Raw genomic sequence first — 27859 nt, 5'->3', positions numbered from 1 at the left:
TAAATAACCAATACTTCAAATGATTTCAGATTAGCTAATAACAAATGTATTTACTATCAAATGTATAGCTGTTACTACTAAAATACACAGTGATATAAAGATCTCAAATAGCATAAATTACTCTTTCAAATACTATTTCATAATAGAACATAAAATGAAATAGAACTTTTAAATCTTTTTTGATAAATCCTTCTGGAATCTTAAAAAGGGATTCAAAATTTAATGGCCTTTTGAAATACATGTTAAATAGTATACAATTTGACTGGTGATGAAAGAAACAAGGACAGAGTTTTAAAGCAGCTTATTAAATCTGGAAAATAAACAGAAATATGACCCTTAATATTCTACTGGCAGTAATGAGATTGCTGGGAAAGTCTATTGGGTTTAATTCTGGTGATTCTGATACTTGGCAGGGTTGCCAACCCATTCTTCTATCTGAGTGGTATCATATGAAATTCCATAACATTAAACTAACTTATGGGACAGCTAGATGAAAATATCCAGCAGGTAGTTGGAACTAAGAGTCAACATTCAAGAAAGATGTCACGCTTAGAACTGCAAATACTGGAGTTATCCAAAATAAGAATGGAGGCCTTTTTGTGCCTATAAAACAAAACATGAGGGCTGGGAAGGTGGCTCAGTGGTAGAGTGCTTGCCTTGCATGCATGAGGCCCTGGGTTCGATTCCTCAGCACCACATAAACAGAAAAAAAAAAGCCAGAAGTGGAGCTGTGGTTCAAGTGGTAGAGTGCTAGCCTTGAGCTGAAGAACTGAGGGTCAGCGGCCAGGCCCAGAGTTCAGGCCCCACGACCGGACCAAAAAAAAAAACAAAAAACATGATATTCTTTGTTTTTTAAGACTTATACTACACCCCACGGCCGACAAAAAAAAAAAAAAAAAAAAAAAAAAAGACTTATACTACAATCAACCCTTCCAGACTTAGCCACTTAAAAAAAAAAAAAAAAAAAAAAAAAACAGAGTCAAACACTGAATCCTCCTGCCTCTCATTCCTGAATGCTGGGATTATGGGCATGTGCCACAACATCAAGCTGATATTTAGCTATTTCAGGCTTTTGTTTTGTTAGTTATAGCACTTAAACTCTGCCAGGTCACTATCCCTGAGCTCTTTTGCTCAACACTAGCACTCTATCCTTTGAGCCACAGCTCCACTTCCATTTATCTATTTCTATAAGACTAGACTACTTGAAACTAGACTAGCTATATGTTCTTTACTAGGCATGCTCATATGTGAAAATTTCTATAATTTTGCTCATCTTAGCATCAAGGGCAGCTTGTCTCCTATTAAATTTATATGTGTGACTGCAGTTGGGCTCAGCACAAATTCAATGATGTAAGAGACATAGGTAATAATTATGGGTTAGCTCTGCAACAGTGATCAAGTGATCAGAAGGTCATTTTACTCAAGAAAAACAAGGATAAATGGAGTAAAAGTATATCTATCACCAAGTCAAAAAAATTCTCTATTAAAATGGGCAATTAGTAAATTGCATGATATATAAATTTTATACTTCAGTAAAGAATAGACAAAACAAAATGAAAACTGGTGTGTTCATGCAGACATGGGTGGGATTAGAAAGCGTTGTTTAGCCAGAAGCAGTTGTCACTCCAGTCAGGTCTTCAGTTGCCCCTGAGCTCTGAGCTGATGCTAGATGGCTTTGTGGATTAAGACTATGATTGTCACATACTTGACTGCCTGCTAACCTTAGCAAGGGCATCACTGACAATGTCGAGATCATGCCGCAGGTCGTTCATGGCGCTGGTTATGCTCTTGGTGTCTTTCAGGATCTGAATACTCTGCGTATATGGATTATACTTCACTCCAAATGTACGCTTAATTGTTTTGGTAAATTCTCTATTTCAGAAAACAAGTATGAGACTGTCAGTTTCTTGAAAACATGCAATGATGAAAACTAAACATATAACAACCAAAAATAAACCTATTTCACAGAGTAGGCAAAAAACAAGTCTTTATTCAATATGTGGACAGCCAATGTAGTCTTTCCTACCTGCCTGTGCAGAGGCCCCATAGAATCCAACAGGTAGAAAACCCTAAAGTCCCCTGACATTATTAGAAAAGAGCCTAGAGATCACTTTCTTCATGATTACTACTTTATATATCCTTTGGATTCCTTTTCTTTCTTTCTTTCTTTCTTGCAGTGCTTGGAATAAAAACCTAAGCCACATGCCAGGAAGTGCTAAGCCACAACCCCGCTCTCTTTACTACACTAAGGATAGTAACCACAGTAGATTTATCTATCAGTAGGAATGACATCACTTGACTATGTGTAATCCTCAGCTATATTCTACATCATATATCTACACACACACACACACACACACACACACACACACACACACACACACACACACACACAAACACACACACACACACACAGAGTGAAGGCATGCTGGGAAAGCCAGAAAGAGTCCTGCCTCTTACATACTTTCTACTTAGAATACTCTAGCCTCCTCTCAAATAAGTTAAATGCTACTCTGTCTTTAAGCCTCCTTTATCATTTGAATTGCTCCATGGTAGCTTCAATAACTAACGATCATGTTCAGGACTCCTAAGGGTAATTGTGCAGCTAAGTATAATTGGATATGAGTAGGAACTGAAATCCAGGTTTCAACCAATTTGGTTGAAAAATGGTCCCAAGAGGGGACCACTTCTAATTTGCATAAAGGTATCATCTGTGCTAGAAAAAGCCCTGCTGGAATTGTTTACTTCTGTGCATGGATTAACTCCTCAACAATAGCAAATCCTTAGAAACTAAGGAAGAGGCCTTCAATTCCTATCTGTTCCTTCCTCACAGTGTGACCTTGTACCTGCTCTACCAAATGTTGTTTTGTTAATTCTGCTCATATAGTCCTTTCCTTTCCTTCTACCTCTATCTTAGTTCACCTGAAGACCAAAAAAAAAGTCTTCCAAAAAGTGTTTCTGTGTACAATATTTTATTTATTCACAAGCGTAAAGTATACTCCAATCATAGTGGCTCACACTTGCTACCTCAGCTACTCGGGAATCAGAGATGGGAGGAGGAGGATTCAAGACCAGCCTGGAGGGTCAAGAAATTAGTGAGACCTTATTTAAAAAAAAAAAAAAAAAGTAGCCAGGTGCCTGGTGGCTCACACCTGTAATCCTAGCTACTCAGGAGGCAGATCTCAGGATTGTGGTTCAAAGCCAGCCTGGGCAGGAAAGTCCATGAGACTCTTATTTCCAATTAACCACAGAAAACCAGAAGTGGCACTGTGAGTCAAAGTTATAGAACTCTAGCTTTGATGAAAAAACTCAGGGAAAGCACCTAAATCCCAAGTTTAAACCCCACAAATAATAATAATAAATATGCTGAGTATGAAGGAAAATGTCTATGATCCTAGTTTCACAGGAGGCATAGCTAGAAGGATCATGGTTTGAGGCTGGCACAGGCAAAAATCATAAGGCTCAGGGCTGGGAAGGTGGCTCAGTGGTAGAGCGCTTGCCTTGCATGCATGAGGCCCTGGGTTCGATTCCTCAGCACCACATAAGCAGAAAAAAAAGCTGAAGTGGCACTGTGGCTCAAGTGGTAGAGCGCTAGACTTGAGCTGAAGAGTTGAGGGACAGCGCCCAGGCCCAGAGTTCAGGCCCACGACCGGACCCAAAAAAAAAAAATCATAAGGCTCTTTATGAATAACTAAAGCAGTAAGGGCTGGGAGCATGACTCAAGTAGAAGAGTGCTTGCCTAGCAAGTTCAAAACCTCATTGCCACCATAAAAAAAATTAAAGTATAGCTTTGATTGCTGTATCTCCTATGCTTTTCAACCCATTATCTTTTCCTACATTGTCTCTTAGGCTAAATAGTGTATATCTTTTCATTGTTTTTCACATGCCAGTAAGCTATCCCTGTTCTTCCAGCTGAAATGAATTACTCTTGAATACAACACAGAATAATACTCCAGCTGTATATCTTTTCTTATCATTTTCTGTACTTTCATATAGCAACTTTTATACAGTTCATTTTCCCTAATAATCTATAAATTCTCTGATTAGAAGGAATGAAAAGAAACCAATTTCTCAATGTACTTGATTCATATTTGTAAGTACCTCAATATATGCAACATACTTTAAATATTTCTTATGAAAGGGAGATGTACTGAGTAAGGAATGATAAAATGAATGACTCTAATCAAGAAGCACTGGACTCATGTTAAATGGTAACCTCCTTCTACAACCATTTGAAGTTGAAAAAAGAAAAGTTTAAAAGAAAAAAAATGTTTAGAAAATAAGAGAAGAAAAGAAAAAAAAGAAGAGAAGAAAAGGGATAGTGTTTAAAAAAAAAAAAAGAAGCATCCTAGAGTGCTGACTTCTAATTATCTGGTTCCTTCCTTTTGTGACTTATTATGATTATTAGATCTAACTTTTTCAGAAGGTAATGAAGGAAGGCATGAGAAAGATACACTTTACCTCATCTTCTCCTTTGCATCATCAAAGCTTTCAGATACAAAATAGACATCCTGAAAAGTTGTGATGAGACATTCTTGTTTGCAAGTAATCTTGGGATCAAAGGGCTTTACTTTGGCATGTCCAGAAAGTGCATGCTAGAGGACAAAGAGTCAGTGGGTCAAAGAATACAATCTATTTTCACAGAGTACACTGCTGCCAGAACTGGCACACCTCTAAATGTACTGTTTCAAAGTTATTTCCTATAGCTCTATTTAATCCATATTATACTCCAACAAAATGGATGGCTTTTTTCCAGCCACCTCCCCCCACCCCCACAAAAAAATGCCTCAAAGACATTTATTCCTACATTATAGCACCTACTTTCTACCCAAAACTAGTTACATTGATACTTGACTGAGTTACACCCACCACCAGGGGGCACAGAGTCATTGACACCAAGACAATATCTTGGACAGTGTTGGATAGATATCTATCACTCAACAAACAGGTCCACTGAAACACTGCATAGATACTAAGTCCCAATTCCTGACTAGATGTAAAAATTATTGTTCATATACTAGAAAGGAAAATACCTTTGCATATTTCATAGAGGAAAAAATGTCTTCAAATAATGTTTTCTGCTACACAAGAATTTCTATAGCAAAGTCTTATTCAAAATCAAAAACTATTTCAAATACAAAAACTATTTCAGTTATAGTCAATATATCAATTACAGCAGGTGAAACAGGTAAGTGTAAAGATTTATGTCTCTTACTTTGAGTTCACTGATAGAAGAAAGCAAGCCAGCACCAAACACTTTTAGTTGCCCATCTTGTTTACACAGACCGAACTCCACAGTGAAAAAGTAGCACTACAAAAGGATGTCAGTATTACTTTCACATCCTGAATGGCTCAGTTTAAAACAGATTTCAACTCCAGTTTAAAACAGATTTCAACTCTTAGCCAATTGCCCAATATATTCGTAGGTAAATCCCATTACCCTAACCTTTTTTTTTTTGGGGGGGGGGCAATGGGCTTGAACTCTGGGCCTGGGCACTGTCCTTGAGATCATCAGTTCAAAGCTAGCACTCTACTTCTTGAGCCACAGCACCACTTCTGATTTTCTGAGTGGTTTATTGGAGATAAGAGTCTCATGGACTTTCTTGCCCAAGCTAGCTTTGAACCACGATCCTCAGATCTCAGCCTCCTGAGTAGCTAAGATTAGAGGCATGAGCCACCAGTGCCCAGCCACCCTAACCTTTATTCAATAGTCTTTCTACAGTCTGGCTCATCCTAAACAAAAGTAATTTCCCAAGCTGCTCTGAAGACTCATACATAACTTAAAAATTACAGAGGACCCCAAAGATCTCTTATGAGGCACAGATAGCTATATCAACCATATTAAAATTAAAACTGATAAAAAATAATTTAATGATAGTTTTAAGTATAGTAGCCATTTTATGGTAACATTTTAATCAAGGCCAATTTTACAAAACAAAAAAGTAGTGATGTATTTTAATTTTTTTGGGGGGGGGGTTCAGTCGTGGGGCCTGAACTCTGGGCCTGGGCACTGTCCCTCAACTCTTCAGCTCAAGGCTAGCGCTCTACCACTTGAGCCACAGTGCCACTTCCGGCTTTTTTCTTTTTTGCTTATGGGGTGCTGAGGAATCAAACCCAGGGCCTCAGGCATGCAAGGCAAGCGCTCTACCACTGAGCCACCTTCCCAGCCCCTGTATTTTAATTTTTTTTCACAAGTTAAAGTCAGGTAGTTATTGGCGCCACAGTGTGAAATGATTGAATCAAGCTAGTTAACAATATTATTATAGACAGTATAAATGTCTGGCTAGACTTTATTTCATGACTGGCCAGAAGACAAATGGATTGTAACATCTGTTTCTACATTCCACCTGTTACAATATATTTGGGTTAAAACATGTGAAATTAATTCACTCCATATAGTTCTTCTCTGTTGAAAAAGGCTGAGAATTTTAATCATCTTTTTAGTTAAATGTGCCTATTCTTCTTTGAACTAAGTAAAAACTGCAACATAGTCTTTTCTTAGACTTGAGCTGCCATGTGAAATTTGAACTCTTTTCAATGAACTCTGTTAACATGAAATCCACTTTGAACTTTGAACCAGATCTTTTGTCTGGGCACGATTTTGACCTCAAGGACCCTGTAAAAGGCATGAGGGACCCCCAGGATCCCCAAATCACAATTTAAGAAGCACTTCTCTAATCATCTTGCCCATTGTACACCACACACCCCACCCTCACACACTCGATTCCAGTGTCTTGTGGTACCCAGACACACCAAATACCTTATTGTCTTTCTTTGTATATCCTCATCCTAAGATGCTCTTACTTCCTTTCCTGATACATTTTTCATCAGTTACTTCAAATGTTCCTTTCATGAAACCTTCCTCAGATGATTCTCTGCCCTCCCAGAGTAGATTGTGTGAATGTCCCTGTAGACTTCACTCATTCCAAGATGACTGTCCCCTCATGTAGTATATCCCAATGGCCTTCTCATCTTTCTATTTCCAGGACAGGATCTTCTGCCTAGTGTTTGAAATATTTTAATATAATCTTGTGGCACTCACTATTTTTATTGGAAATAGAAAGTATTCAAACTAGTAATCATATTATTGTGCTATACTACTTTTTATAGAGCTCATGTCTTCTTTTGAGAACCCTTAAATTTCACATCTACTTTAATGTTACTTAAATTTATTTAATTTAAAATATTATGAGCAAAGGCAACGTTTCTTGAACGTGGTCTTGAACATGAACTTTTGAACTATATACATTCTTATACATTACACTCAACTGAGAAGTACTGAACTATACAGTTACTGCCAGACTCATACCGTTGCCAGCTTTTGAACAGCCTCTTCTGAAGCTCCAAGGGAAGCCAGGCCAATTTCTTGAGAGAACTGTGCAAAACTAGGTTCAGCCAAGAGGGGAACGTGACCTAAGAGTTCATGGCAGGTATCTCTGCAATAAAGGTTTGTGATGCTTAGCATAAATGTATAATCAACTATTTAATCGAGTCAAAATCCACATTTATTTTTTTTATTCTAGTTGCTCAGGTAACAATGAAGGACACTAAGTAAAGTAACAATTTTGGTTCAAAATATTGGCTACATGTACACACACACACGAGCATGCGCATACATATTAGATATTCAAAGACATCCATCCCCATCTTCTCACTCCCATCCAAATCAGGTGACTACCCAAATGCCATTTTCTCCACGATCACCCTTCATACAGCAACAGCGCCCACATAGACTTTTCCAACTTCTTTCCCACATTTATTTTTCTCCATGGCATCTGTGCTCTCTTTCTCTCTCTCTTTTTCTGGCACACACACACACACACACACACACACACACACACACACACACACACACACACACACACACACACACACACACACACACACACACACACACACACACACACACACACTATTATATGTAGCCTCACTCCTCAAAATTCAAGCATTAGAAAACAGGAATTTTTCTCTGATTTTGTTTTCACATTCCTTAAGCTCAGAACACCATCTGGTACCTAACAAGTTGTCAATAATAATAACAATGGCTAATTGTACAGAGCATGGAATGTTTAGTTCAAGTGTACATACATACTAATTCATTAAACCTATGGGGTGGGTACCATTATTATAATAGCTGCAGCAGAAGTACTTACGGCTCTGGGGTGTACAGGGGATCTGAACTGTGTCTCACGTACTGGGTGCAGTGAAAAACTCGAAAGGCTAAACCTGATAGGAAATCTCTTGGGGATAAATACCCAGCCACGGGACGGATGGAAAACCCTGTGCGCTCTGCAAAACCAAGAAGAAAACAGAAAACAGAAATGTTCACCTCAGGTGGGGATCGTTGGCTACATTTTACTTCTGCCAATGGCACCAACTAATGCTTTGAGGAAGGACATGGAAATGAGAACATATCATCTGCCAGGTACCTGTGGCTCATGCCTGTAATCCCAGTTACTATGGAGGATGGGATCTGAGGATGATGGTTCAAAGCTAGCCCAGGCAGGAAAGTCGGTGAGCCTCTTCTCTTCAGTTAACCACCAAAAAGCTGGAAGTGAAGCTGTGGCTCAAGTGGTAGAGCACTGTCCCTGAGCACCAAAGCTCAAGGATAGCATGTAGGCCCTGAACTCAAGCCCCAGGACTGGCACAAGCATGCACACACACACATACATACACACACACACACACACACACACACACACACACACCACTCACATGTGTGCACGACATGTGTCTTAATAAAGGGAACTAATAAATTATTAAACAATTAACAACGGCTGGAAAGGTGGCTCAGTGGTAGAGTGCTTGCCTTGCATGCATGAGGCCCTGGGTTCGACTCCTCAGCACCACATAAGCAGAAAAAGCCAGAAGTGGTGCTGTGGCTCAAATGGTAGAGTGCTAGCCTTGCGCTGAAGAGCTGAGGGACAGCGCCCAGACATAGAGTTCAAGCCCAGGACTGGCAAAAAAAAAAAAAAAAAATTAACAGTGGCCAAGGCCATCTCTTTCATGTTTACAACATGAATTGCCTTATTGTGACAGCTATAAAACTAAAGCACACACTATGTTGAAAATGAACTATACAACTTGTGAGAATGGCAGGAAAAAAATTGAGAGTACAAGGGAAGAGGTGACATTATCCAAAAGTACTTCTTACCTGACTTATGTAACTGTAACCCCTCTATAATCACTTTTATAATAACAATAAAAAATTAATTTAAGCCAGAGGCTGGTGGCTCACACCTGTAATCCTAGCTACTCAGGAAGCTGAGATCTGAGGATCGAGGTTCAAAGCCAGCCCGGGCAGGAAAGACTGTGAGACTCCTATCTCCAATAAACCACCAGAAAACCGGAAGTGGTACTGTAGCTCAAGTGGTAGAGCGCTAGCCTTGAGCTGAAGAGCTGAGGGACAGCACCCAGGCCCAGAGTTCAAGCCCCACAACCAACCAAAAAAAAAAAATTAATTTAAAAAAACTGAAGCACAGAGACTAGATAAAGTGCTCAAGAACAGAGGATAAAGGTAAGATTAGCAATCAAGTCTCTCTCTATTACATTTTGCTTCCTCAGGGGAGGACAATATTCCCTAGTTGCACTTTCTTTTTGTACAAAGATGAAGACCTTTTCTTTAGAACATTTTTAATCTATGTGATTTTAGCCATGCTATCCTGAATGATACATTTCTATCCTCCTAGCACCAAGACTACATATGTCCTGTCAAAGGGGCCAGTGGCTAGGCTTCAGGAACTTGAGAGACTCTGCAAGCTCTAATATAGTCTCTCCCCCAAACCTTCACAACTCAGGCATTCCAGTTCCATCCAGTTGCTCTGTGCTCAAATGGTCCCATACTAATAGGCAGAGTACTGTCCAATTGAACTTTCCAGAATGAAGAAATACTTTCTATCTAGTCTATAGCTGTGCTGTCATATAAGGCAATAATAGCCACATATAGCTACTGAACATTTAAAACGTGACTAGTATGGCTACCATAGACAGTAGCCATTTGACAGTGTAGGTATCCCCTTCCATTGTCTTTAATGTTGACATTTCGACATTTGCCCTGGAAATATTTTCAACAAGATATTCTACAGCCAGCCTAGCCTCCAGTCTCTAAGGGAATAGCTTGACATATAGATAGATAGATAGATAGATAGATAGATAGATAGATAGATAGATAGATAGATAGATAGATAGATAGATAGAGATAGATAGATAGATAGATAGATAGATAGATAGATACATAGATACATAGATACATAGATACATAGATACATAGATAGATAAGATAGATAGAGATAGATCCTATCCTTTTTTCTGTCTTTCTTTTATGGCTTTAGGTTGGGTCTCATACTTTTGCCCTGGACTAACTTCAGAACATGATACTCCTACCTAACTGGGATGACAGGCTTGAACCACCACACCTGGCCTACCCTGTTTGTGCTTTAACAAGGTATTCTCCATGCTGACTACTGGGTATTGAACAGTCCTTTACTATAGTGTCACATAGTGATCTCTTTTATTAAGTCAGTCTTCAAATAAGCAAGTTTTAAAATATGTAACAAATATCCCCTAAACTCCAAGTCAAATAACCTAAAAGTTTCTTCAAATTTTACTTAACATGATAAATTTTCAAATTTCCTGCTCACTTTGCTGTATTCTTGCTCTAGGTTGTGATTATCCCTCTTCAAATTGGTGCCCAGTCCTGATCCAATACTCAAGGAGAGAGAACGGGACAATCCTGACCTTGCATGTAACTAGGCTTTATTCCTCTAGGCTGTAATGATCAAAAGAGAGGTCAGCCAGGTTCTGGTAGCTCACATCTGTAATCCTAGCTACTCAGGAGGCTGCAAGCCCAGGTAGAAAAATCCATGAGACTCTTATCTCCGATAAATTACCAAAAATAAAGTCTAAAGTGGTAGAGTGCTAGCTAGCCTTAAGCATAAAGCCCTAGGATCAGAAGGGAAACAAAAGAATGAGCATTCTCCTCATTAAAAATAATTTAGGTGGCTGGGAAGGTGGCTCAGTGGTAGAGCGCATGCCTTGCATGCCAGAGGCCCTGGGTTCGATTCCTCAGCACCACCTAAGCAAAAAGAAAAAAAAAAGCCAGAAGTGGCGCTGTGGCTCAAGTGGTAGAGCACTAGCCTTGAGCTGAAGAGCTGAGGGACAGTGCCCAGGCCCAGAGTTCAGGCCCCATGACTGGACCCCAAAAAAATAATAATAATTTAGTATATTACCTTTTAGAAAGTTTGAGACATCTTCCAATTGTGGTATATTATCTTCCCGATATCCACAATATTTAGAAAGCAATGGTAAGTTTTTGAGATATTCTCTGCAAGCATGGGTGGGGTAGAGTTTGTTGAGCTCTCGGAAGACGGTCCCCCAGGTCTTGATCTCTTCCTCAGTGAATTCAACCTTAGGAATCGGGTCCCCACTAATGAAATAAAGAGGAGGAAACATTCCCAATTACTAGTTAATAAACAGCAGTGCTTACTTTATTTTCCTTTTTTGTGTGTTTGCTGGTTCTGGGGCTTGAACTCATGGCCTGTGCACTGTCCCTGACCTCTTTTTTGCTCAACCTAGAGTTCTACCACTTGAACCAGAGCTCTACTTCTGGCTTTTGGGTATGGTGGGGGGGTGGAGGGAGAGGGGTAATTGATTAGGAATAAGAGTCTCATAGACTTTTTTTTTTTTTTTTTTTTTTTTGTCGGCCGTGGGGCTTGAACTCTGGGTCTGGGCGCTGTCCCTCAGCTCTTCAGCTCAAGGCGAGCGCTCTACCACTTGAGCTACAGCGCCACTTCCGGTTTTCTGGTGGTTTATTGGAGATAGGAGTCTCACGGTCTCTCCTGCCCGGGCTGGCTTTGAACCGCGATCCTCAGATCTCGGCCTCCTGAGTAGCTAGGATTACAGGCGTGAGCCACCAGCGCCCGGCATCATAGGCTTTTGAATTAGGATCGTAAGATCTCAGCTTCCTGAATAGCTAGGATTACAAGCCACTAGCACCTGGCTCCATTTTTTAAATTATCATTAAATATACAAAGAAAGGGATTTTGATTTAATATGTAAGCTTGTGAGTACAATGCATCATTCTCCCCCCATCTATCCCAACACCACCCATACCCTCAAGTTATTTGCCTTTATTTTTGTTTTTACTTGTATTTTTAAAGATAGATTCTGTCTGTGCAGCCATGTAGCCCAGGTTGGTCTGGAACTCCCTAGGGAGCACAGGCCGGCCTCAAACTCAAGAATCTCCTGCCTTGGTATCCCAAGTATGGGGATTCCAGGCATGTGCCACCATGCATGGCTTATTTTGTTTTTATTTACTAAAAAAAAAAAAAAATCCAAATTATGGGCTGGGAAGGTAGCTCAGTGGTAGAGCGTTTGCTTTGCATGCATGAGGCCCTGGGTTGGATTCCTCAGCACCACATAAGCAAAAAGAAGAAAAGCCGGAAGTGGCACTGTGGCTCAAGTGGTAGCGCTAGCCTTGAGCTGAAGAGCTGAGGGACAGTGCCCAAGCCCAGAGGTCAGACCCCATGACTGGACCAAGAAAAAAATCCAAGTTATTCTATTCATTTATTTTCTCAAAGCCAATTATGTTATTTTATAATATACTTACTGTTTGTAGTTCATAGCCAATTCTGCAAAATACTTCCGTCTTTTACGGTAGACATTGTCTTTGAAGCCCTGATAATTAAACATAGTTTTTTTTTTAATGTTCACACTAAAAATATCTAAAATGATATTTAAGAAGAATTATTACTATTGGAGATACTATATTAAAATTATACCATAATTGATACTATGATCAAGCATTATTTTGAGATTTATGATCATTTTCACTTTGGAGTCTATGTCACATGACAGCACTAAACTCTAGTTGGTTATAAGCATAAAAGTTTCTTTATATACAAAGACATAAAAGCAGGGTGCTGGTAGTTCACATCTGTAATCCTAGCTGCTCAGGAGGCTGAGATCAAAGTTCAAAGCCAGCCTGAGCAGGAAATTCTGTGAAAGTCTTCTGTCTATTTAACCAAAAAGCCAAAAGTGGAACTATGGCTAGATTGTGGTAGAATGCTATCTCTGAGCACAAAAGATAAATAAGTATAGCACCTAGACCCTGAGTTCAAGCCCTAGAACTACTACCAAAGATAAATAAACATATAAATATAAAGTATATATAGCCAGGCACCAGTGGCTCACATGTGTAATCCTAACTACTCAGAAGGTTGAGATCTGAGGATCAAGGATCTCGGTTCAAAGCCAGCTGGGCAAGTAAATCCATGAGACTCTTATCTCCAATAAACCACTTAGAAAAATGGAAGTACTGCTGCAGCTCAAGTGGTAAAGCACTAGCCTTGAGCTGAAGAGCTGAGAGAGAGCACTCAGGCCCAGAGTTCAAGACCCACAACTGACCAAAAAAAAAACCCAAAAACCTAAAAACATAGTATAAAGAATAGGTAAAGCATCACATTAGTTAAATACATGGCTCTTTTTTAAGGGTTATTTTTTTTCTTTGAACATTCAACTATATCTTCAGTTTTATTTATCTGTGGTGGCCCAGTAGTAGAGCTGTGGTGGAGTGCTTGTCTAACATGCTTGAGGCCTGAGGCCAGGGTTAAATCTCCAGCAATGCTGAGCAGGAAGAGGAAGAAGAATTAATACTATTTGAAATAGTAACTTAACTGATTCTAGCCTTAGATTTTATCACAAAATTCAAACACATTCATTATTTGCAGAAGCAGTGATAATAATTGAACAAAATAGTTCTGTATTTATACTTATGAAAAATAGTTCAGAAAAAAAGTAAACAAATTAAGGAATTAAAAATCAAAATCCAGGAGGAAAGAGCAAATAATGAAAATAATAAGACTACAAAAGACATCTGAAATGAGAGAATGGGATTCATCGTTTTAACACAAATTTATTTCACAATCACTTTCATTTGCAATCACTCCTCCACTTCCTCTCCCACTTGACAAACAGTAATCTGTTTTCTGTTTGGGGGATACTGCATATAAAAGGACATGGCCTTTTGTAACTGGCAAGGATCAATCATACTGTCATCTTTCAGTGTTCTATGCCTTTTATAGCCAAAAAGATTCTACTATATATATATATATATATATATATATATATATATATATACATATGTATATATGTATCAAACTTTATCCATGCATATTTGTATGGTTTCTACTTTTTTGAAAAATGAATTCATTCTATTCATTCAGCTATTGTGATAAATGCTGCTATGAACAGTTGTGCACACATTTTAGGACATGATGTCTTCAGTTATCCTAGATACATACTTTGGATCCTATTAGCTGGATTTTTAGGAGAGAAGAGGAATGATGGCCAGATAGAGGATTTAGTTCATTCTAATGACTACAGGGATGGTCTTGCAATTGGCAAACTTAGAGGCAAGAAACCAACTAAAGGGGAGTTGTAGTGGGAAATAAAGAAATGAGGTAAATGTCAACAGAATTTGTAGTAGATTAATAACATTGATCCATTCATCTTTCCATAAACATGCTACAGATTTTCTCTTCTGACTTTTGCCTATACTGTTCTCTCCTGAATTATCCTTCCTCTCCATTTCTTACCTGATGAAATCATTTAAGGCCCACACGAAATTTTACCTTTCTCTGGTATTTTCTGTCTCAGCATATATAAGTATAGATTCCTTATTATGCAATATATACACATATGTAATAGATTATTATAAGGTCACATTCATACAGCTAATAAAGAGAGGGGGATAAAGGGTGTGTGACACTCCATAATTACATTCTCTTATCTCCTTTCCTCCCAGAAATCTAGAGCTTTCTTTCATAAGCCTCAAGCTCTGGATTGATTTTTATTTTGTTTTCTTTTCTTTTGTTGTTTTTGTTGTTGTTGTTGTTGTTGTTGTTGTTGTTACTAAGGATTGAAGGCAGGGCCTTGCCTGTGCAAGGCATATGCAAATAACACATGCCCATTTTAATTTGTTTTTTTTGGTCAGTTGTGGGACTTGAACTCTGGGCTTGAGTGCTGTCCCTGTGCTCTTCAGCTCAAGGCGAGCACTCTACTGCTTGAGCCATAGGGCCACTTCCAGTTTTCTGAGTGGTTTATTGGAGATAAGAGTCTCACGGAGTTTGCCCAGGCTGGCTTTGGACTGCAATCTTCAGATCTCAGCCTCCTGAGTAGCTACGATTACAGGCATGAGCCAACAGGGCCTGGCTCATTTTAAATTTTTGAAAAATGATTGCAAACACCACACAACTCTACAACTCTTGGAATAGCTCTTAATAATAGTAATGTCAGGCTTAAGACAGATATTTTTAGCTTCAATGAAATTAGACACTTCAGGAAGCTAGTATCTATTCCACCAATGGAGGGGTCTACAAATGCTTGCAGAGATCAGGATTCAAAGAAGATCCTATTTGTCTAGAAGACATATTTTTAGTTTTTAGTTTTCTTTAAACTATTTCCATGAGAATATGTATGTAAAAATCCATACAGGGTGGTCAGCATCTAGTTCAGATCCATACATCAGAACTCTGTTGGCACAGAAGTCCAGGTCAGAAAGCTTCTTTGGAAACCAAGGAATTGTTTCCATACCTGCAACATAAAAAAAAAAAAAAACAGCTAGAAGTTGAAGGGAAAAAATCTTGAACAAGGCTATCAAAAGATTGAATTAAGAGATGGCTGCGAATGTGACTTAGTGGTAGAGTGCTTGCCTAGCATGCATGAAGCCCTGGGTTTGATTCCACATAAACAGAAGTGGCAATGTGGCTCAAGTGGTAGAGTACTAGCATTGAACAAAAGATGCCCAGATCCTGAGATAAGGCCCCAGGACTGGCAAAAAAAATAGTAATAATAAATTAAGAAATAAATTAATTCAGATAAGATTTTTTAATTTGAACATAAAAGCAAAATTATACAAGTATATTTCTTTCTAAGAAATGAATTTTACTCATTAAAAATTTTATTAGTGTTCTCTTAATTTCCCAAACATTGGAGGAACACTACTTTAGCAACAGACCAAAAGTTCAAAAACTGTTTTTAGCCAAATATTTAGTTACCCTGTAAAAACAGAATAAAGCTGTATAACTTTACCGACCAAAGTTCAAGTTTAATAAGAACTTCAAATACTCTTATAGACCAAAAGAATCTTAGAAGTTTGTTTATGCTTTTGCCACCTTGATCTTACCATTCCTTCTAGACATCACAAGACTGTTTTTATACATTTGCCTTCCATCCATCCCACTCATACTCCACCACACTGCACCCTACCCTTCCATTTCCCTAAGAACAACCTTCTCATCCTCCTAGACCCAAGTCTAATAAGACGTCCTCAATCCACAAAGTCTTCCTGACTATAGGAACAGGGAATTTTCTCTGGCTTCGACATTCTAAAGGCTTTCTTATTTTATTGTAATATATGTATTTGTATGTCTGTCTTTCGCAGAAGACTGGGGATGAAGGGACAAGAACTGTGCTTGTATTACTGTTTCTTAGTAGAAATATGTGGCACAAATTAGTGCACCCTAAATATCAGTGGAACCATCTAGCCATCTATAAAACTCTTCATTTTATAAGTGAGATAACCAAACTCCACAAAGGGAAGGAAATTTATCTAAGGTTACTCACTGCTAACAGAAGAACAAGGATTAGGACTCAATCCTCCCTGCTCCAGTGCTTTGCTCTTTCTACTGTTTGTAGGAGTAGTATTAAGAGATTTAACAGCAAATACAACAAGGACACTGACCACTCCAAATAGATTGCAGGGGAGCCTTCACTTTTGCTCAGCCAGGTGTAAACCCTTCTTTATTAATGATGGGCATGGATGTCCTAGGGGACAGCAGGAAGCAATAGAGATTTTGGGCATAATACAAGCACTCAGGGCAGCAGCTCCCAGACAGACAGTCATGGAACTATACCTCTATCTTACTAATTATACAGCTGCACAAATATAAGACCACTAAGTATCAGTCCTGAATATACTCCAAATTATAATATAATTGTATTGTTATTATTAAGATGTTATATAGAGGGGTTACCATTTCATAAATCAGATAATGAATACATTTTTGGACAATGTTGCCCCTTCCCTTCCTTTGCTTTCTTCCAGTCTGTAATGTAATTTGAAGAAATTATTTTAGGTCTCAACCATATATAAATTATGCCTCAATCAATTCATTTATCTACTAATGCCATAAGGTTTTATTTCTCTCTATCTTGGCTATCTGCATATTGGAAGTCTTAGTTGTACTGCTTTCTCATTTACTTTCGACGGGAATGTAGTGCATAATTTATAATATAGTCATTAGACACTATCGACACTATCAATAAATTCAATATTCATTCAATACCTGCTAGATGCTAAGTTCCCATTAGAACTGTAAAACTGGAGGATTTTGGAATCAAGAAATTCTTGCCATCTTTCAAATATCTTCCCAGATATTTGAAATGACAGTATTTTATTTTTACTTTCATGTCTTCAAGATAAATGAAAGATTGAGTGTACATTAGGTAATTATTCTTCTAAGTAGCATTTTCACTTTTCAAACTTACCATCTTCCTTCAAAGTAAAATTATCTGGCGGATTCACAGAGAGAACATTAGTATGAGACTTCAGCAGGTGAAAAATGTCATTCAATTGTTCTCTGTTGATATCGCAGTCAACAAAAATCTCAAATTCAGAATTTCTTCTCTTTGATTTCCGGGACTCGATATGTAACAGATTCACATGATTCTCCTGTATAAAGTAAAGGGTAAAGATCACATGGAATTCTGTTAAATGTTAACAGATTACTTTCATTACCCCTGAAAACCAATTTTACACGTCAGAGGGAAAATGGCTGCTTGTACGTGCTGTTAAAAGCAAAATAATGTACAACATAAAATTCATCACATTCTCAAAAAAAAAAACAATAAAATAACACCACTGGAAGTCCTCCACAGATTGTCATAACACCAAATCTTCTGAAGAACCTTTGGAAAAGCCTCACAAAGTTAGTTTTCCAAATATGATAACAATATTAGTCCTGAGAAATAAATATTAGCCTTTGAAACAGTGCATTCATAAAATTAAATGCAACAGATTTAACAGAGTATTTAAGACCTAAAAATTTAGTAAGCATCTGAACTTTGCTTTTGATCTTCCCATGTCAGCCTGAGCTTTGGATTTACCCCCTTGTAAACTTGGTACAAGAGGGATGCTCTCTCACCAAGGTAGGTAAATGAGGATAAACACTATGATAATGGTGTTCCAGTAACATGATCCAGCTTGTAGCCAAGTAGTTGGTTTATAATTTATTTTGCCAGTCCTGGGGCTTGAACTCAGCCTGTGCACTGTCCCTGAGCTTCTCTTGCTCAAGGCTAGCACTCTACTACTTGAGCCACAGCACCTTAGATGGCTTTTTCTGTTTATGTGGTATTGAAGAATCAAACCCAGGACTTCATGCATGCTAGGCAAGCACTCTACCACTAAGCTACATTCCCAGCCCAGTTTATAATTTTTAATTCCTATAAATAAAACCTTAGCGTCCCCAAGCTATTAAACTATGTTAGGTCCTTTAATTCCATGCTGTCACAGTACCTGCTACTTCTCTTATTTATTTATTTTTTGGGGGGGGGTCCAGTTGTGGGGCCTGAACTCTGGGCCTGGGCGCTGTCCCTCAGCTCTTCAGCTCAAGGCTAGCGCTCTACTACTTGAGCCACAGCACCACTTTCGGCTTTTTTCTTTTTGCTTATGTGATGCTGAGGAATCGAACCCAGGGCCTCAAGCATGCAAGGCAAGCGCTCTATCACTGAGCCACCTTCCCAGCCCCCCTGCTACTTCTCTTTTAGGTTAGTTTGCACACATGTAATTATTTTCTTATTATAACTACCTTTTTGTTTTTTGGTGGTGTTTTGGGTGTTTTTTTTTTTTCCTGTGCCAGTCCTGAGGCTTGAACTCAGGGTCTGGGCTCCACCCCTGAGCTTTGTTTGCTCAAGGATAGTGCTCTACCACTTTTAGTCATAGCTCTGTTTCTGTCTTTTTAGTAGTTAATTGTTGAAAATAAGAGTCTCATAGACTTTCTTGCCCATGCTGGCTTTAAACTTCCTCAGACCTCTGCCTCCTGAGTAGGATTAGAGGCCTGAGCCACTGATGTCCAGCTATAATTTTTTTTTTGGGGGGGGGGTCCGGTCATGGGCCTGAACTCTGGGCCTGGGCGCTGTCCCTCAGCTCTTCAGCTCAAGGCTAGTGCTCTACCACTCAAGCCACAGTGCCACTTCTGGCTTTTTTCTTTTTGCTTATATGGTGCTGGGGAATCGAACCCAGGGCCTCAGGCATGCAAGGCAAGCGCTCTACCACTGAGCCACCTTCCCAGCCCCTATAATTATTTTTTAATGTCTGTATTCTTCATTAGATTACATATTTTGTGAGGGCAGGTATGTACACTGTCCACTTTATTCAGATTTATGTTTTTAAAACCTAGCACAGCATCTAGAACCTGAAATTCAGTAAACATTCATGTTCTGCCTGACTCATCCATATTTTCTCAAGACAATTTAACAGAAATAAAATTATTGCTGGGTGCTGGTGGCTCACGCCTATAATCCTAGCTACTCAGGAGGCTGAGATCTGAGGATCACAATTAGAAGCCAGCCCAGGCAGTAAAGTCTGTGATACTCTTATCTCCAATAAACTACTCAGAAAAGCAGGGAGTGGCGCTGTGGCTCAAGTGGTAGAGCACTAGCCTTGAGTACAAAGAGGCTCAAGAACAGCACCTAGGCCCAGAGTTCAAGCCCCAGGACAAATTAAAAAAATAACAGAGCCAGAAAATACAAACATTTTAGGGCTCATAGCTTCCCTATATCACACCTGTTTATGCTTACAGTGAAGGTACATTTAAAAACCAAATGCATTGAAATTCTGACTGTGTGGAACAGTATAATTGTACTACTACTTTGGTATCTGCAAATGTATTATTAGTGTATCATTAAATAATGTTATCAAATATATGAGTAGAGCCAGGCGTCGTCGGTGGCTCATGACTGTAATCCTAGCTATTCAGGAGGCTGAGATCTGAGGATCACGTTCAAAGCCAGCTGATGTTCAAAGCCAGCTCAGGCAGGAAACTCCGTGAAACTCTTATCTCTAATAAACCACTCAAAAGACAGGAAGTGGTGCTGTGGCTCCAGTGGTAGAGCATTCACCTTGAGCTGAAGAGCACAGGGTCAGTGCCCAGCCCCAGAGTTCAAGCCCCCACAAACAACAACAACAAAAATAATATATGAGTAGGTATATCATTGAGTTTAAAATATTTTATTTAATTAAAGTATCTTTGCAATTATGAAGTAAATCTCCCCCCTCCCCTGCCATTCTCTTTTTTTTTTAAAGAATTTTTAAAAGTGGAGCTTTAACTCAGGATCTGGGTGCTGTCCCTGAGCTCTTTTGCTCAAGGCTAGTGCTCTACCACTTTGAGCCATGCACCACTTCCAGTTTTTGAGTGGCTAACTGGAAATAGGAGTCACATGAGGACTTTTCTGCCAGAGCTAGCTTTGAACCACAATCCTCATATCTCAGCCTTCTGAGTAGCTGGGATTATAGGAGTGGGCCTGGCACCTGGCCCCCCAATTCTTTATTGGCTATTCCTATCTACTCTTCCATAGGCTGTCTAAATCTCTGACCCATTCATTAGAACTGAAAAATAGTTTTGAAATCTAAGTTAAGAAATGTCTGTTCATCTCTGAAGAATTTGCGATAATTTGTACTTTAAGTGCAGTTTTATAGATTCATCTTAGAAAAGTTTTATCAAGAAATATGGTGCCAAGACATTACAGGATGGTATAGGAGAAACCCTAGGTCTCTTTGGCTCAGGCCCATATTTCCGAATAGAGACCCAGAAACACAACAAATCAAAGAAAGGTTGGACAAATGGGATTGCATGAAGTTGCAGAGCTTCTGCATGGCAAAGGACATAGCTAGCAAGATCAATAGAAAGCCCACGGATTGGGAGAAGATCTTCACTAGCCATACAACAGACAAGGGTCTCATATCTAAAATATACTTGGAACTTAAATTAAATCCCCCAACAACAAATCCTCAAAGAAACAACTGCCCAATAAATAAGTGGGCTAAAGACTTAAAGAGAAACTTCTCTGAAGAAGAAAGAAGGATGGCCAATAGACACATGAAGAAATGCTCAACCTCCCTAGCCATAAAAGAAATGTAAATCAAAACAACATTGAGATACCACCTCACCCCAGTTAGAATGGCAAAAATCAAGAACTCTAACAACAACAGATGCTGCATTGTTGGTGGGAATGTAAACTTGTTCAACCACTTTGGAAAGTAGTATGGAGTTTCCTCAAAAGACTTCACATAGAGCTCCCCTATGACCCAGCAATCCCACTTTTGGGCATTTACCCAAATGTTTACAAACAAGACTACACTAAAGCTACCAGCACAACTATGTTTATTGCAGCATTATTTACCATAGCTAAGATATGGAACCAACCCAGATGCCCCTCAGTAGATGAATGGATCAAGAAAATGTGGTATATATACACAATGGAATTCTATGCCTCCATCAGAAAGAATGACATTGCCCCATTTGTTAGGAAATGGAAAGGCTTGGAAAAAATTATATTAAGTGAAGTAAGCCAGGCCCAAAGAAACATAGGTCCCATGGTTTCCCTTATTTTCAATATCTAGTATATGTATGAGTCAAGCAGAAAAGGTCAGATAATGTGATGTTAGGAAAATGAACCCTTAGATATGTATTTAAAGGTATTTTTCTTTCATGCATTTGTTTCTAACGCATTTATAAGATTATTTCTTTGTCACTTTGTATGTCCCTCCCCCACAGTATAACCCCTGCTTTCACTATATTTGATGTCGATATAATTTGTGGAGGAGATGGGGAAAAACAAGTCGTTTAAGGATACAGGTGGACCCGTTGCAACAATGAGAAGTACAAGTTGTCATGTCTAAAACGAACTTTACAACTTTGGTGTGGGGGGGGCGGGGGGGAATGGGGGAAGCGGGGGGGGGGGGGTGGAGGCAGGGAAGGGATGTGAAGGGTAAACAAAGGAGGAGGCTGCAATGCTTGATAAGAAATGTACTCATTATGTTGCCCATGTAATTGTACCCCCTCTGTACAGTATGTTCACAAAAAAGAAAAAGAAAAAAGAAAGAAAGAAATATGGTGCCAGGTGCCAGTAGCCCATGCCTGTAATCCTAGCTACTCAGGACTTCAACGTTAGCTCAGGCAATAAAGTCTGTGAGACTATTATTTCTGGAAGTGGAGCTATGACTCAAGTGGTAGAGTGCTAGTCTTGAGTAAACATGCTCAAGGTCAGCACTCAACTCTGAATTCAAGCCCCAGGACCAGCGTGTGTGTGTGTGTGTGTGTGTGTGTGTGTGTGTGTGTGTGTGTGTGTGTGTGTGTGTGTGTGTGTGTGTGTGTGTGTGTGTGTGTGTGTGTGTGTGTGTGTGTGTGTGTGTGTGTGTGTGTGTGTGTGTGTGTGTGTGTGTGTGTGTGTGTGTGTGTGTGTGGAGTACTTACCTGGAAGACTTTCAGTGCTTTTATAAGTCCCCCAACTTCATTCTTTAAGGAAAAAATAAGAGTTGCTCTTCCCCTTTCTAACAAATGGTCTTTGTTCTCCTTATTGTCTTCGATCATGATGAGTTTAGAGTGATTCTCCAACACTAAAGTATAAAAATACAGACATAAGGCTAAACATGAGGTTGTACAACACAGAAAATATTTGATAACTTAGGGCATGTTCATTTCTCCAAGCTTCTGTTTCTTCACCTGCGAAATGTGAATGTGTAGTTCTGCCTTGCAAGACTACAATGAGATCAAAACATAGCAACACCTTGCCTAATGCAATGCCTAGACTTTAACAGACATAAAATACATATGCTGCTGGTTCTCTTTTCTTCTTTTACCAATCCAAATATTCTTTTAGAGTATAAACTTTCCTGGTAACTTGATACTGAGTGTTCTCCCTCTGTAAATGCCTACCTTCCTCCCATCAAAATTTTAGTACTCTTGAATAAAGACTTTAGGCTTTCTGATTAGAAAGCTCTTATGAGCTTTCCCTTCCATCCAATGAAGTCTTTTTCTTTATTTTTTTATTGTCGAGGTGACGTACAGAGGGATTACAGTTTTCATAAGTAAGGTAGTGAATACATTTCTTGTCTCATTTGTTACCCCCTCCCTCATTTTTCTCCCTCTTTCCCTCTTCCCATCCCCCCTCCAAGTTGTACAGATTATTTCCAACATATTGTCTTGTGAGTATCACTGTTGCATAGGTTCCCACTTTGTCCTTTGTCTCACCATTCTGTTGTTCCCCTTCCTTTCCCTAGCTCAGATAAACATATATACAATACCCAGGGTACCAAAATCAAATACAGTGACAACGGGATAAACCATAGGAGGAAAAAAAAACACAAACAAAAAAGAAATCACGTAGTACATTGAGAACAACAACAAAGAAAAACCTCTTGTGTCCATGTCTTGGAGCTCATTTCACTTACCATCATCTTATATGGTCATATGTACATAGCTATTGAGTTATTCTGCTCATCTGCTAAGATTTTTATCCTAGACGTATTACTAATTATTACAAATAAGGGAAACCATGGAACCTATTTTGGGGGGTCTAGCTTAATATGATTTTTTCCAAGTCCTTCCATGTCCTTACAAATGAAGTGGTGTCATTCTTTCTGATGAAAGCATATAATTCCATTGTATACATATATACTACATTGTCTTGATCCATTCATCTACTTAGGGGCACCTGGGTTGGTTCCATATCTTAGATATGGTAAATAATGCGCATCCTTTTTCTTAATACATGCTGCATAACATCTAAGGGCTCCTTAAAAGACAGGAGGAAGCCCCAAACAGACTCACCTGACGTGACAGAGGAATAAAGTACCAAGTAGCCTCAATTATTCTCAACTATATGGTCATAAACAATAGTCTGATAATGAATTTGCCAGTGGAATGCTAGTTTTCTGTTTTAGAACTGAACCATTCTGATGCCTTTGGAATTTAGTTGAACAAATATTTATCAGGCTTGGGCTGGGAAGGTGGCTCAGTGGTAGAGCGCTTGCCTTGCATGCCTGAGGCCCTGGATTCAATTCCCCAAAAAGAAAAAAAGCCAGAAGTGGCGCTGTGGCTCAAGTGGTAGAGTGCTAGCCTTGAGCTGAAGAGCTGAGGGACAGCGCCTAGGCCCAGAGTTCAGGCCCCACGACTGGACCCCCAAAAAAAAAAATATTTATCAGGCTTGTAACAGATTGAAAGTCATCTAACTATAAGTTCAGAGAATATGGAGATAAGGAAAAAAGTAGTTCCACATTCTATTGATGGCTAGATTTCATCCATTCTTAGCACCCATTTGTCAAAATGTCTAAGCTAAAATTATCATGCACTAGTATTATCCCATTTAATTCTCTTAAAAACCTTAGAGGAGTGGACAGAAATTATATTAATTTTATCAATGAGAAAACTGAAAATTTTAGTAACTAAGCTATCCATGCCCATGAACATGTGGAGAAGGTGAGAACAGGTCTTTAACACCAGGTCCTTAAAAACATGTATCTTTCTCCTTTTCGGAACATTGGGGGCCATAGCCTGGGGAGAAAATATGTTATCATCCATATTTTCATAACATTCTATAATTTTTGCTGGTTAGTAGTGCTTATGAGGAATCAATTTTTGTTCCTTCATTCAACTATCTTCAACTGCTTTTCAGACCCTCAGTATTGGACCTTTGTTTTTCTTTCCTTCCTCAACCTTCTACCTTCTCTTCCACCTTTGGGGAATCCCTCTAGCCTGTAAATACCAGCCTGTCAATTCTAACTTGGTAAGTTTAAAGGCTACAAAATTACTAATGGGTCACACTTGTTCGAACCCATATGTAGAAGTAGACAAGATGTTTTCATTATCTTTCTTCTTTTTTTTTTTTTTTTGCTGGTCATGGGGCCTGAACTCTGGGCCTGGGCGCTGTCCTTCAGCTCTGCAGCTCAAGGCTAGCTCTCTACCACTTGAGCCACGGTGCCACTTCTGGCTTTTTCTGCTTATGTGGTGCTGAGGAATCAAACCCAGGGCCTCCTGCAAGGCAAGCACTCTACCACTGAGCCACCTTCACAGCCCCTGCATTATCTTTTTAAAGCATTCCTGAAAGGTGGGCAAGAAATGTTCCTCAAAGGGAATCATTGTACTCCTGCATTTCCTTGGAGAACCAAGCATTAGCCATAAGGCATACCAAGAAACAGTTAGGTACATTAGCAGCCCCATGACAAAGGATAGTTAAGGTGCATGCCCTGATCAACTTTTTTCTTCTCTCAGTTAGATCAATTTAATTTTATCTAGGGAACCCAAAGCAGTATCAAAAAAGTCTTGAAAATGTGAATACTGTTTGAAGACAGAACGGACAGCTACAAAGGAAGACTAGCTTGGAAAGAATTCCCAGAGAATCTTGGTTTCCTTTTCTAAATAGGAGGTGGGTATGAGGTTGAAAATGGAGAGGAAATACAGATGAAAATATTGCCCATGAAAAATATTATTCCAGAGCCAAAGATGGCTGCGCCCAGGCAAATGGAGCAAAGGTGGTAGTGAGACCCGAGTGGCCCAGGCGGAAACCCAGAGCCGGCTGCTGGGAGGTTCAAGATGGATCATAAACCAGATGATACTCTCAAGGAAAACTTAGTTTTTGGTATCATAACCAGAAAAATTAACCAACTTCCAGAAGCAGATAGGCTCCAGTGGCATCTGGCTTACCAGTGGCAGTGATCCCATTTTTGACAGCTAATGTGGCTTACAAAGGTTTTGTAAGTTTACCTTTGAGTACAGGTGACTTGAGTTGTGAAACCTGTACTGTGACACGGGGTGGACTGATTGGTCTAGTTGTGGGTAGTCATCTTGGCTATTCCTGTAAATGGTGGTCTAGCAGCCAGGTACGGATCAGCGCTGCTACCAGATAAAGCAAACCTCTTAACTTACTCAATCAGGATTTCTAAGCCTGTCTTTAGAAAAATGTTATTTCCCATTTTACTTCAGACTGCATTTGAAGCATACCTTGGATCTAGACAATATAAGCTAAAGGCTCTTCAGTTACCTGATCCTGACCTAAAAATGACTTAAAACAAATAAAATAAATTGGTGAAAAATTAAAAAAGAAAAATATTAGTCCAGGACATAAAGGAACTGGCAAGAAAAAAGATTGAAGATACATTCCTATCTGAAGAATTAACATAGTATATGTATAGTATAGTATTTATAGTATATAACATAGTATATAAGATAATCTTGTACACATTTAAATTATGTGCATTACATCTTATTATAGTAATAATATGTGCTATCATAATGCATAATAATGTGTACATGAATTCTAGTAATAAAATGTGTAACCCACAGACAATAACTTTACAGAAAGATCTGGAGCACAGACTTTTACTGAATTAACAAGTTCAACTCTTGTCTTTCTTCTTCCTACCTTAAGAAAACATCAACTGGGATTTAGTTTTAAAACTCTGCAAATCGAACAGTTTACATTTAGCCAAGGTGAAGTTTACGTGGGCTATTAACTAGCTGTAAACTATTAACTAGATGTTGCCTCTGTCTTCTGGAGACCTGGAGGTAATGAAGGTAGGTGTGATGCTCAGAAGCTTGGCATCTGAGACACCCTTTCCTCTGGAGAATCTGAGAGAACATTCCAATTATGAGAAGAGAGGAGAAGACGCTGCCCCTTGGTGGAGATGGATGGAAGAAGAATGTGTCTGCTCATTTGAAGTTACATAGATTTTCGGTTCAACTCAAAACCCCAATATCATCATTGATAAAACGCAAGAAACATCTACCTCGCAGGAGTTGTTTTAAAGGTGCTAGGTAAAGAACAGAAGCCCCTCAAAAATACTTTCTGTCCCCCACCCCCGCAAAGAAGACAGGAGAGTAAAGCATTCAGGCTCACAAGGGGTAGCTTTGACCTACCAGCCACAGCTCCTAATGAGGATTAACTTTGGGGGTGCGGGGAGGTGACTTTGCCCATGCTCCGCACCAACCCATTGCCCCCAAATATTTCCCGGAGTTCCTGATGGGGCGGAGGAGGGACCACCCCACTCACCTCGAGCGCCACTGTGATCAGCGGGACCAGCCTGTGGACCTGCGCTGCGGGTCGCTAATAAAAGAAGCCTGAGTCCGAGCCGGCCAATGAGCGCCCGAGGTACCGGGCAATAGCCAATGAGAAGGGAGCACCAAGGCACCTGTGTTGGGGGCTCTGCTGGTGGGCGGGTGAGCATCCGCCCGGAGCTGGCCTCCTCTGAGTGCTGATGGTGACTGCCAGCTGCCGCCCTTAACCTTCAGGTGTATTTGACAGGCCTTTTAATTAACCTCATACTGGGCCATCCTTAACCACAAAAGTCTGACTAATATTAAACAATCCAGAGTTAGAACTTCCCTCCAAACCAAATAACCTCTATTACAGACTTAATGACTTCCTGTAGGCTTGTAGGGCTCCCCTCTGGTTGGAGAGCAAGGTAGAAATCCTCCCCCCCCCCCCATCTCTGTGCTTCTGGGTTATGTGATAGTCCAGTCCTGCCGTATACTTTTCTGAGTGTCGTTCCTTGTTCTTTTAGGCTGCGCAATGGATGGACTTCTACTTAGAAGGGAAGCTCTCAGTGCTCTTGTAATTTATTTTTTTCTAAGCTGCAAGCCGGTGAGCGTGCTAGATGAACGTGACACAGAAGGTAAATGTTTGAAATACCTTCCTTTTTGGTTGAGTAGTCTGTTGGTTATGTCTTACCACAAAGAACACAATACTTGGGTCCCTTTGCATCCTGTGAGGACTGCTTCCCGGACCCCTACAGATGCCACAACCT

The 27859-nt window shown here is 39.5% G+C and overlaps 1 protein-coding gene and 1 pseudogene across 1 annotated transcript; one reads left to right on the top strand and one right to left on the bottom strand.

Annotated features, from left to right (window-relative positions):
• Positions 1–892: 892 nt before the first annotated feature.
• On the bottom strand, positions 893–27136 carry Tph1 (tryptophan hydroxylase 1). The gene is made up of 11 exons (XM_070032061.1): positions 27106–27136; positions 22533–22675; positions 17548–17731; positions 15491–15591; positions 12608–12675; positions 11229–11425; positions 8154–8289; positions 7310–7436; positions 5216–5311; positions 4462–4595; positions 893–1872 (listed from the first exon to the last, which is right to left on the bottom strand). The coding sequence occupies exons 2-11, from the start codon at positions 22647–22649 to the stop codon at positions 1698–1700; spliced, it is 1335 nt and encodes a 444-aa protein (XP_069888162.1). The 5' UTR covers positions 22650–22675; positions 27106–27136; the 3' UTR covers positions 893–1697.
• LOC138833510 (transmembrane protein 126A pseudogene) lies at positions 25594–26123 on the top strand (annotated as a pseudogene).
• Positions 27137–27859: the final 723 nt, after the last annotated feature.

This window comes from Dipodomys merriami, unplaced genomic scaffold (genome assembly GCF_024711535.1).
Source record: "Dipodomys merriami isolate MVZ:Mamm:240054 unplaced genomic scaffold, mDipMer1.0.p SCAF_21, whole genome shotgun sequence".
NCBI lineage: Eukaryota > Metazoa > Chordata > Mammalia > Rodentia > Heteromyidae > Dipodomys > Dipodomys merriami.
The sequence above is the reverse complement of the archived record's forward strand: the minus strand, read 5'-3'. Positions and strand labels throughout refer to the sequence as shown.